General features: G+C 34.7%; 1 protein-coding gene across 1 annotated transcript; it reads left to right on the top strand.

Annotated features, from left to right (window-relative positions):
• The first annotated feature begins 189 nt into the window (after positions 1-189).
• LOC110446662 (tRNA wybutosine-synthesizing protein 3 homolog) lies at positions 190-11,384 on the top strand. Its single transcript, XM_021491919.1, has 7 exons — positions 190-783; positions 4,010-4,096; positions 5,125-5,223; positions 7,696-7,767; positions 8,512-8,580; positions 9,090-9,154; positions 9,714-11,384. The coding sequence occupies exons 1-7, from the start codon at positions 607-609 to the stop codon at positions 10,252-10,254; spliced, it is 1,110 nt and encodes a 369-aa protein (XP_021347594.1). The 5' UTR covers positions 190-606; the 3' UTR covers positions 10,255-11,384.
• Positions 11,385-13,090: the final 1,706 nt, after the last annotated feature.

Genomic DNA, 13,090 nt, shown 5'->3' with positions numbered 1-13,090 from the left:
AAAATGATATTAATTGTGTAGTTATGTAAAAACAACAATGTATGCTGCAAAGGTAAACAGCTCAACCACTTATACTGCCGTCACTTCATCTAAACTTGAAACTGAAAATCTACGCAGAAATATAATGTACCGTTCAGATTGGACAATACTTACAGAGTGAAGTTTTTACTTGTGAAGATATAATGTTTCGTTTATCTTCACTGCATTAAATATATGTTTTTATTAAATAGAGAATTCATGATATTTTACAAGTAAACTGCAATCAATACCGATACGGTAGGGTTTACCAACATATTTTTGTAGACAGTATGCGGCCTTAATTTCCCAGAAGGCTTTCACGCATGGGGAAGCACCGGAAGTGGACAAAGTGTTTACAGATCAAACCCCGGCGGCGCTTTGCGCCGCTTGGGGGTTTGAAAAAAGGCATTGTAAAGCATCAACCAGTGCAATGGAAGAAATTTATCAAAACAATATTCTGAAGATATCCGGAACGTAATATCGATCTGTTTCAATTTTAGTTGGCATTTATGCAATCAGAGTTTTGTGCACGCTTTAATCGGACGTAGACTTGTAGAGCATGTACAAGACCATGACGAAAAACAAAACATGATGGCAGTGCTATTCGATAAACAGAAATCGTTGGCGTTGAACGGCGTGGATCTGAGCAGGAAAGGATCTATAGACGAGGAAATTGTCCCATTAGTTCAGCACATTAATAATCACGTTAACTTCTTTACAACAAGCAGCTGTTCTGGAAGAATAATTGTTTTTGATGATCATATTGTGAGTTGGTGTCTGGCTCTGTGATTGGATATATTTTTGTGTATTGTCTGCTGTTAGTGCTGGTCGTCTGCTAAATGATTCGATGTATCTGGCTGAAGTATACGTTATTGTACTCGCTGGACTATTTTATATGGAACTTGAACCTAATGTCCATGTAATATATTGTTAAAATGAAATTGCACTGAATAACACTAGTCCTCAAAGTGTACTCGAGAGCTCGTCAACATCACTGTCCTCAGTCATGGGAAATATAAAAACGATATGGTCATTTAATATAAGATAGCTAAAGGTCTCATTTCTTATCATAATTTTCTTGTAATATTCAATTTATTAAAAAGTAGAAGTCAGTCTAATACGAATTATGTGTTACTTACTTTGTAGTTTGGGCATAGAATGCAAATCTCTGCATCAAAACCGTTATGAAATAAGTAGTGTCCCAACAAATGTAAATAGATAAAATGAGAGTTTCAATTGTTCACATAAGAACATGGCAACTTTCCAGACACAGTCTGATGAACAGTATGGGTTTATTTAGTTTTAGAGTTTAAATCTAGCATAGGCTGTCAGTGTTGAGATCATAATATCAAAATTCTTGTAGTTTTCACGATATTAGGCTGAATTTCATTCAGACAAAATCAATTTCTAGTGTAATTGATAAATTGATGACAAATAAAATGTGAATAACTGAAAAATTTAATACCTTAATCTGTGAAACTTGTTATGCAAATGTTCATTTGGATCAGTTATGACTTTACTTTGCAAAATTGTGATCAATATTAATTTTGCTAAATTGCATATACATGTATAAATGTACAGAATGATATAAAAAATATGAAATTGTTATTAACAACAAATATTATTTCAATAAAATCAGATTTACTGCAATATATATGTATACCGTTTCATGTGTATTTTTCTTGAGGCAAGAAATTTGAAGTGTTTTTGTGATAAATTACTTTTAAATGCACTTGAGAGTAGCCACATTTGTGACAATTATATATAGATGTCTCCTTGATGATTACAAAGATATCAATGATGTATCAATCTGGAATGAAAACAAAATGAAAAGTTTAATTAGTTGGATATTTTCTTACTGTTTGTCACATATTTTAGACAGTTTAAACCATTTTGATCAACGAACAATAATTACTATAATAATTGATAACCTTCAATCTTGGAGAGAAAAACAATTGTTGATAGTTGATTACTTTTATATTACAAAGTCCAACATCTACATGTAGATGTTGTACAGCTTACAGTGACTTACCGTATAGTACATTGCAAAATTTCATCAAAATTGGATTAGTTAAAATGATATTGAGATAACCTATTTGTGATCCATGTTTGATACACTAATACAACTGTCTTAGCCAAAGGGGCTTTGTGCCCTTTTGTATATATGGCTTTTACATTGAAGTGTGTTTATCAATTGCAAGTTTGTCGCACAAAAGCTGCGTTAAGGACTTCCATATCATTGCCAAAAATTGTAACCATGATTTTTGCAGCAGGATGAAAATAGTTTTAATAATTATTTTTGAAAAGAAAAACTGATCTACCAAATAAGAGATAGTCCCCTGGCCCAGCCAGACTACAGATTATAGCCAAAGCAAAATGAAGGGGAGATAACTGTGTGTATAAAAACCTACAAGGGCATTCTATTGTTTTGACTTCAGTAGAACAGCTGGGATACTTTAATGCATATTTAGTATATTTAAGTAAATAGCTTACACTACAGTTAACAGGTAGTGATTATTCTATCTACGAAACAAATCTTAGTCATTGATTTTTTCTTTTTATCAGAGATTTGTCAAACAGCTGATTACGACAGGAAATATATATATTTTGTATTTCTATAACTTTCTTCGATATGTCATATTTGGTACAGAAATGGGAACGAATGTACATCAACTTTTGATGTTTGGTATTCTATCCTTGTTTGTTGTGTTGGCTTGTAGCATTATATTTTTGTACCAGAGAAATCAGAAGATAGTTAAAGTATCCAGGATTATATTACTTTTTTTTTAATTCCAGCGACAAGTACATTTTATATTATACAAGTTAGCGAGGATATTGCTTCATCCTATATGCTGTTTTATTATTAATGATAAAAAGTGTTAGACTGAATTGATAAAGCAATAAGTGAATTTTCATATAGAAAGATGACCTGACATTTATGAACTTCACAGCTTAATGTATTAGAAATTAACTACATGACTGACATAAGTCAACACAAGATAATAAATATTGCAACACTGTAGACAAGGAACAAGAATTCCAACAGGGCAGGCTTCATTTTAGAAATAATTCCATAAATAGAAGTTGTTTTAAAAAAAAATATGACATTTTATAGTGTACATCAAATTTTTAGGTCACCTGAGACAAAGTCTCAAGTGACCTATTGCGATCGCCTTTTGTCCGTCGTGCGTCCGTAAACAATTTACATTTTCGACTTCTCCAAAACCCGTGAACCAATTTCAATGTAATTTTGCAGGGACATTCCATGGACAAAGGTCAACAAAAAAAGTGGCCGGTTTAGTCCCAAGCTCCCAGGGGCCTGAGAGGTGGGGCCAAAAAGGGTCAAATTGACTAAAATTTCAAAAATCTTCTCAAGACCCAGATATGGTAGAATCAAATACTCTTCATAGATGGAAGGGTCTTAAGGTTTATGACCCTAGGGTCTCATGTTTACCCCCTGGGGAAGGAGGGGGGGGCAAAATTTATTATGGTTTATAATGGCAAATGATACTTTGAATATTACATGTTAATAACTTGATTGGAATTATAACCTTGAGTTGACAGTTTGATACTTTGAAAATTTTGAGCCAGTCCTACCCCCAAGGGCTGTAGGGTGGGGCTCAAAGGAGTCTGTGTGCTAAAATTTCTTCATTTTCCTTGTTTAGAATCAGAGGTGCTAGTTTCAAATGCTAGATACTGAAAAATGTGGTTTTATTGTTTTTTGTCACTTTGAATAATATTTCTGTTCATGTTAAAAACAAAATCAACTCTCTGTATAAATATATCAGGTGACCATTAAGGCCCATGGGCCTCTTGTTTAATATATTTATCAACTGTTCATATTTTGGAGATTGTATGAAATTTTATGTATTTTCATTATCACAATTTGCATGAAGTTATTAATATAACACACTTCCTCAGGTCCGTACCCCGCAATTTCATAGCGGGTCAGTGTAAAAATACAAATTAACATTTAATTGGCTAATTTTAGGATGAAGAAAGACCTGGTCTTAAAGTGAAGAAGAAAGGATGTAAATGGTTGTTTACCTCTCATAAAGCTGCTGATGCTGAACAAGTGGTGAGTTTTAGCTGTGGTTTTTGTTCATGGTAACAGAACAGTGAATCTGCAGGGTTTGATTACACTGGAGGTTAATTTATGTCGGAAAAATGTGTTGATCAAGTTAAGTTGTAAATAATGAATGTAATCATTACATGCACCAGTTATGTTTTTTGTTAGTATATGCTTAGTTTTGTTTCACAATGTGATGATAGACACAGGAAACCATTCTAAACAACATCATAGAATACTTTCTCAGTGTTGTGAAGTAAATTGTTAAGATATTATTGAAACATGTACAATAAAGTTTCTGCAAAAGTTACTGTTTTAATAATGATGTTTATAATTAGTTTTCTATTTTTGTACACCCATCAAAACTTTTGATGAATCTCCGCCATATTCATATGATACCAAATGAAATCAAAGTTAACTTTGAAGTTGAACAAAATGTGATAATGGAATTGGATGGGTGTATAATTAGTATATGTTCTACTTCTGTGGTAATTTGGTTATGTTTTATGATATTAAATATGCTGTATAAACGATGTCCAAACCTCTGGATGTTGAAGCTGTGTTTCTGGTATTGTTAAATCTTTTTGTATGGATGTATTATATTTGAAAAAAGAAAAGAAAAAAAAGGGGGGTGTACAGTGGCCAAGTGGTTAAGGCGTCAGCTCATCTACGATCACTAGCCTTTCATCACAGGGTCTCGGGTTTGAGGCCTAGGTCGGGCATGCGCAGTTGCAAGGTACTCGCCACATGTTATTTGAGGGTTTTTTGAGCACTTTTGTTTTCCTCCACCAAAAACCTGGCACATTCTACATTTTATCTGAAGTCTTATCCAGGAATTGTAAAATTAATGCACAGTACAGTAATAAATATATAGCACTATAACGGAACTCTTTTGTAGGATTTTAACTTGTGCAGTGGTACACTTCATCTTGATATCAGCTGATTACTCAATGATCAAGGTGGTAGTTAAGATAAAATTCTTATATACAAAAAGTGAATTGATTGTAGCAAGTATAAATCCTTTATTTAATTTACAGATAGAATCTCTGAAAGACCTAAATGGTGATGCTGTGTTCAAGTTTGAACCCTTTGTTCTACATGTCCAGTGCAGGAACACAGAATATGCACAAAGAACGGTGAGACTATTAAATGTCTGTCATTTCTTACTTGTTTACAGAAGTTATTCTAGAGCATAAGCAGCCATGACAATCCAATATATAATAAGCAAACTTTTTAGCTCACCGGGTCCAAAGGACCAGGGTGAGCTTATGCCATACCGTGGCGTCCGTCGTCCGCCCGTCAACAAATTCTTTAAACGACTTCTTCTTCTTCTTAACCCCTGATTGGAATTTAACTAAATTTGACTGGAAGCATCCCTAGGTGGTGATTCAAAATTGTACAAATGGTGGGGCTGACCCCTAGGGGACTGAGGGGCAGGGCAAAAAAGGGGCAATTTAAAATTTGGCTATATTGCTTTATGCAACTTCTTCTCTGGAACTAAGTGATNATGCCAAAAAAAGTGTATTACTTGGAAATGGTTGAGATCCCCACCATATAAAGAGAAGAATGCACATTTGCTTCCAGGATGGCCCTAGGATCTGGCCCCACTCTTGGAGACTTAGTCCCTGGGCCATAAATTTAAAACGGTTGAGATCCCACCCCAAAACTATATATACAAATGCTGGGCATAAAGAGACGAATGCAGTCATGATATCAGAATAGACCCTGGGGTCTGACCGAACCCCCAGGGACCTAGTTTCATAGTCACAGCTTGGAAACAGTTGAGAGCCCCACCATATAACCATACATGGAATTGCTGAGTATAAAGAGAAGATTGCATGTTTGCTTTCAGGATGGCCCTATGGTCTGGCCCCACTCTTGGAGACATAGTCCCTGGACCATAACTTTAAAACAGTTGAGATCCCCACCCCAAAACTATATATATATATATATATATATATACAATTGTTGGGCATAAAGAGACGAATGCAGTCATGATTTTAGAATCGACCCAAGGGTCTTCCGCACCCTTGCAGACATAACCCCTGGGTCATAACTTTGAAACCGTTGAGATCCCCACCCCAAAACTATATATACAAATACTGGGCAAAAAGAGACAAATGCAGTCATGATATTAGAATTGATCCTGGGGTCTGGCCACAACCTTTGGGACCTACTTTCTGAGTCACAGCTTGGAAACAGTTGAGATCCCCACCCCATAACCATGCATAAAAATGTTGGGCATGAACAATCTAATGCAGATATGCTACAAGGATTGGCCTTTGGGTCTGGCACATTTCCGTGGATCTCATTTGGAGAATCTTTTGCCATGATTGCTAAGGTATCCAGGTGAGCAATACAGGCCCTCTGGGCCTCTTGATAGCATTGTATTTTTGTATGCATCACTAGCTGTGATATTGATATCACGGATGAAATGAAGAAAAGAATTTTGGTTGTACCACATCCATTAACACTTTACAAAATCTAGATAATGTGCTTCATACCTTCTGACATACCACATGAATAGTCATTTGTCAAAGTTTAATAAACTTTCGTGGTACTGCCTGGTGTCTTCTGTCCATTGTACATCCATTATCCATTCATCCATCCTATTTCTCAGTTATCTCAAATTTCAAATGAAGGTTCCCCTTGGTAGCGCTGTGCATTTTTCTTTTTCATTTTTGTGACTATTTTGTATTGAGCTTCAAAAAAAAATTAAAGGTCAATTTTTTTATTGCTATACCTCAATAAGTAATCTACAGACCTTTCACAGGTAGGTTCCCCTTGATCCTTAGTTCTGCTGCCAGGCAGGCATCTGGAATTTGGACAAGTCAAGTTTGTTATTGCTTTATCTGAAGAAGTACTTTACAGATCTTTTATTTTATTTCATATGTCCATTTCCTTGGTATAATTTTATCAGAAGAAAAATATGGCTGTCAGGAAACAGAAATCCCTCTTGTTCACGATACTATTTTAGTTAATAGGTCAAATGACAAGCTAACTTTGAAAGAACATTGTCAAACCCAGGAATTACATCAGGACCCATGGGCCATATCAATGGGGCAATACTCAGGGTGGAAACTTGGGTAATAAGTGGCATTCTGGTTTGATTGTCTTCTTATGAAGTTCTATGACACAACTTTTGACAGTTAGAATACAGCATAGCCTATGTCTAGGATGCATTTGTGTCATTTTGATGAATTTTACTTAAAAAAGTCTTCTTTAATAAATGTCAACTACAGAAATAAACAACTGAAATATTCTAATGTTACAGCTTTTTTCATTGTTTCTAGCTATAACCGTCACTAGTATTCCACAAAATCACATTTTCCTCTCATTTACATGGAGCAGTTAATATGAATGGTATTGCTGTGAAATAGTTCTCAGGGCTATTATTGTGAATATATATATTCTGTTCTATGCGCATGAATTATATACTGTTATTATACATTGGTAGCTTGCTATCTTTTGTGTTTAACAAGACATATTTTCATTAATCCCAAAACGTATTTCACTAATTAAAGTAAAATTAAGTACATTCCAAAATTACTTATAATTGACACTACTTCTTATAAAAAAATGATATTTTCCGAATTTGAAATTTACAGCTGTGCTGTGCAGTGGCTTCAGGGTTCAGGAACTCTGGGATAAGTCTCGGCAACAAGGGGAAAATTATAGTGGTAAGTTCAAACCATGCTACTGTAATTAATTTGTATACAAATATCTTACTGTTCGTGTCTAAAATTGGTTTATGATCGGAGTGTATATGTTTAACATCTCTCAACAAGTGTAATAAACACAGCTGTAGTAATGAAACTATTTTGCTTTATCCCTAATGTGATGAGATTTAAATCATTTCAGTTGATTAATGCAATGTGACTGATAACCTCTACGTTCACGTAGACCAGAACAAATTTCATTCTGCATCATAAATGTAATTCACAATGTATGTTCTTGTTAAAAGTAGAAATCATACGCAAAATATTTCATTCCTGACCTTATATACATTTTATGTCATAAAAAGGTTCCCCAACTCAGTAAACCTTATTGCTAGGTCACCAAGTCACTAAGGTCAATTATTGTGACTGCCTTTTGTCTATCGCCATTTGTCATCTGTTTTTTTGGGGGGGGTTTTCATCAAACCTGTCAGACTTTAATGGACTTTGATCGAAATCATTATAATGTTTATGATCAAAAGTTACCCTAATTTTTATACATGCATGTTTATTAAGACTGAATTATTTTTTTGAATTTCGGCTTAAAATTGATCAATCTGTATATTTAAATGGGATAGCAAGATTTTACTTATAATATATTACCTTTAATGATGGCACAGCAACTAAGATGTCTAAACATTCAGGCCATATGCGATTGCATCCTGCTTTCATTCAGAAAACCAATGTGTACCTTTTTGATGTTTTCAGGGAGTGAGAAGTACACATGGACTTGAAGCACCTCTCTCTAAGGATGGCAATCTCTTGGTCTCCATGGAGGTCAGTAGTTTTATCAAAATACTTCCTATTTTTTTTATTTATTTTTTACATTCTTACATCTTGCCTGTTTTAAAATAACATGACTACATTTGTATTATCACTGAAATGATGTCACCAAAATCTTAAAATAATCACCTTGATAAAAGAAAAACTGTATTAATTTGAGAAAATCTGATAATAATGCCAATACATGTGCATGTATTATAGTGATTAAAGTCTTATTAAAAGCATATCAAAGTGAACTATCATCCAGTAGATTTTTTTCTGATGTAAAAGTTTGAAAATCATCATTTATAGGATTACATTTTGTGATATCTAGCCGTCTACTCATTATATGTGTTTCACAAGATATTTACTCTGACATCTTAATGGATTTCTAAGACATACCGTACTGATATATGATTTTTCACTTAAAACAGTCTCTGCTTTCTAGTTTCCTTAATGTAATGTTTAGTAACATCTTCTGCAGTTTTAACAACATTTACAGCTGACATGTGGGTTTTTTTCAGTTCATTAAATTTTTGACAAAGTCAGCAAATAAGAAATTGGAGGAAAATTTTCTGAGGATCCAGAAGTAAGTAGAATTTCATCACCTCTACATTTTATCATAGATTTTAGACTTCTGTTGTAAAAGTTCATTAGTTTTGTTAGGAGATCAGCGAAAGGGTCCAAACAACTTTATGTTATACACAGATATTATAATTAAGTAATATTTTAAGACTGCTGATCTCTACCATGAAAAATATATTCTTAATCTGCCAAGACTTGTGTGGAGTATTGAGTTACTCCCCCTTGAACACTTTAAAGTTGGACAATAACTGGCTATTTTTGATAAGTAAATAAAAAAGCATAACGAAATTATATGTTGGTGTTTCATAACTTTTCCATATTTGAAATATTCAAAAAACAAGATAAATGAATAATGAGACAAGATTACAATAAAATAAAGGAGGTACTTAAGTATATGCCTAACTGATGTACCATATAAAGAAGAGTTATGTCCCTTATATGATGTATAGTTTCTTAAAACTGGCAAACTATTTGTAAAGCAATTAATGTTATAAAAGAATATGAAGAACAATAACATTCCTAGCAATTTCAACAGCTTAATTGGTGTCATTCCTTTGTTTTAGATTCTTTGAAAGCATGAAGAAAATCGATTTTATGGAGAATAAGCTTGCTAGAAGGGAGAGGAAAAGGAAGGATAAAAAATCATTCGGAGACAATGAGGTTGAGTCTGTTAGGGGTGTAAAGGGTGGTACTAGAGGTGATCTAGATTTACATGTTAGACAATACTCTCCTGGAAAAATTGGTGTCACAAGTGTTGGAACAGCAAAGGATAACATTGCAAGGGGTAGTTGTGAGGCTGTAGATGGATCTGATGAAGACAGTAGCAGTGGAACTCCAGTCAATGAGGATACATCTACCAGTATAGGTAGTGATGTGCTTGATGAGGAGAGGTTTAGTCAAGGTGGACAGACCAGCCCTCCCCGAGAGTGCCAAGACAAAGAGGACAGAACCACAGGTAGAAAAACCAGCCCTTACCAAAAGAATATGGACAAAAAGGACAGAACCACAGATGGACAAGCAAGCCCTAGTCCAGAGTGCCAAGACAAAGAGGACAGAACCACAATTGACATTGAAAAGTGTTTCCTATCAAAGGATGTCACCTGATGAAATGAAGGGCTGAAATATTTACAATGCTGCCCCAGATTCAAAGCTGTGATTAGATTGTCACTCCAAGATACTAATCAGATTCTTGGAACCATTAGGTCTGTGATACAATGATTTATCATTAAAGTAGTCTATTGATACAGGAGAAAGGTCAGTCATATTACATGTATAGAGGCAGAACATTTCTTATTGAGGTGTCTTTGAAGCCATGATTAAAAATTAGGTAGAACAGTCTCCATGTGCTGTTTAGATATTTTTATCTTCAAAACGATTCACTTTTTCCTTTATTAAACAACTTTGTTAATTTCTATTTAATCTTTTATGTATTCTTAATATATGTGCAGGTGAGGAACTTTTGCATAGTTACAAATGTAAACTTTATTAATTTTGCGACAATTATGAAACAAGTTTTCCAACTCTTACTAATGGCCTTTGTACTTTGTATCTATGTGTTTTTGTATGTAAAGAGGAGCTCACTGCTAGTATCTTGTGTGAACTGGGAAATCACATACAGTGTGTGCATCTAGCCTTGTTATAAAAAACAAGCTTTGCATGTAAAGTGTTGGAAGATTTTTTAAATTATCAAGAGTACATATTCACTAATATCTATAGGTACCTGTGTAAGTTAATCCTGATTTATAAGAGCTAAGTTCACGGGTGCCTTCGAAGCTCTTTACCGGTTATATGTACGTGTACATAGATCTGATCCAACCAAACTGATTCCATCAATGAATCGTACAGATACAGCCTAGAAACTTTTCGTACTTCCGATTTCATGGAGCCCATACATATGCCTAATCGAATAATAGAGCGACATATAATGTAGCACAGAAATTATGTATTCGAAACTACGATTTTTTCAAAAAATATTGACCATATTCAGAACACTGAGCGAGTTTATTACCACGATTTCTTTACTTTTCTTCCGAATGAAGAAAATGAGTTAGCATGGTCATCAAAAAGCTTACATTAATGTAGTCTCATTCAACCAGACTCTTATTGTCTGCGGTTGAACGAAACAAAAAATAATGTCACAAACACATAGCGTCTAAGGGTGCATAATAATGTGATTATATTGTAAATTTGGGAAAGCAATAAATAATGTGATACTAACATCTTTCTTAACATACAATTTTCCGTCCGTACATATTCCGTCTTTGCGTATTGCAGAGTTATCTTCTCTTGGGAGCAGGTATTGATTGTTACGTCACTTGTTTGTGAGAGTAACGTCATCAATTTTAGAGAAAACGACGTAATTTTCTCGCACAAACCAATGACGTAACAATCAATACCTGCTCCCAAGAGAAGATAACTCTGCAATACGCAAAGACGGAATATGTACGGACGGAAANCGACCGTTACACACGGAGGTCATCCCCCACTAGGACGGAAATACCCGAGTTTGTACGAAGCAGGGTCACGGAAGAGGTCGCTTGATTCTCATTGGATAATTAAAAGGTCAGATCATTGACGAGGTCAAATTTCACGGGTCGTCTGCTGCAGTTGTACACAGATACACATGTGCAAAGGAATCACCGGCAGCTTTCAACGGGAAACGTAAGGTTTTTCAGAGGGTCATTACTTGCTCTGCTTTAAGAAAACATTAAGGAAGACTTAGACACATACCATTTTCACCACTTTTACTTTGTGTTTAACAGAATGCATAATATGCGTCCATCAGCAACCATTTCTATTGAAAATCAAAACTATCCTGCATATGATGTACCTGGTGATGGCAACTGTTTTTTCCACTGTCGAAGTTTATCATTCAATAATGACTTCTCAAATACTGACAATTTCAGAAAGCAAATTTGTACAGAAATCTACCAAAACTGGGATACATGGGCAAATGAACTTGCTTTAGCACATTACCCCCTCTATTACAAAATCCAATTACTGGAGGGGAATGGTACAAAATGTAGGTTGGGCAACAGTTTGTGAAATCAAAGCTACGGCTTACTGTTTAGGACTGGACATAAATGTGTGGTTGAAAGGGCAAAATATACAGAAGGAGACCATATTTATTTTGTCACATTACAGCACCTCAAATCAAGGTAGGAATTGAAGGGGCCTTCAAATTCAGTGGACCTTTTAGCAGAAAATGCTCACTTCAAACTCTTGATTCCCCAATACAAAGGAACATCTGATTATACATATACAGCCAGTTTCAGTGGGAAAACTCCAAGCAAATCATCCTCAATTTCACATGCTTCTGTTGATCACAGCTACCATGCCATTGATAACAACCACCATGTAACATCAGGAGAGACAACTCCCCCTCAAAATGTTCATTTAAACACATCCCCATTTCTTCCATCCAGCAAACCAAAATAAATTTTAATGAAAATGTTGGGAAGGCAACTGCAAGATCATTACATGCATCAAGTCTTCCAGCTAAATGTCTCCACACTTAACAACCAAAACCTCACAAAATGACAAATATATACATTCATTAGCTACTGATTGTGAAAATGAAAGTAATGTTGGAATCGGAAAAAGAAAAGCAACAAAGAAATCATCAAATGTACCAAAACCCCACATATGCACAGCCATTCCAAATTCAAATACAACATTTCCAGAACGTATGAACTCGAACACACTCAGATCTGAAAAGTTAATTCAATCACAGTGTAGAAAATTGGACTTGTCTTTGAACATGCCGATGAAAATGAGAGTACAAGAGAAACAAAAAACAGACATCGCAGAATGCAATACAAAATAAAAACACAACAAAACAAAATTTCAGATAATGCTATCATTGAAGAAAACATTCCTTCTGCTCCTCCTCTCACAAAAGACAATCAATTCAACACGTTCATGGATTCAGTTTGGCCTT

This window comes from Mizuhopecten yessoensis, unplaced genomic scaffold (genome assembly GCF_002113885.1).
Source record: "Mizuhopecten yessoensis strain PY_sf001 unplaced genomic scaffold, ASM211388v2 scaffold2921, whole genome shotgun sequence".
In the NCBI taxonomy this organism is placed as follows: domain Eukaryota; kingdom Metazoa; phylum Mollusca; class Bivalvia; order Pectinida; family Pectinidae; genus Mizuhopecten; species Mizuhopecten yessoensis.
The sequence above is the reverse complement of the archived record's forward strand: the minus strand, read 5'-3'. Positions and strand labels throughout refer to the sequence as shown.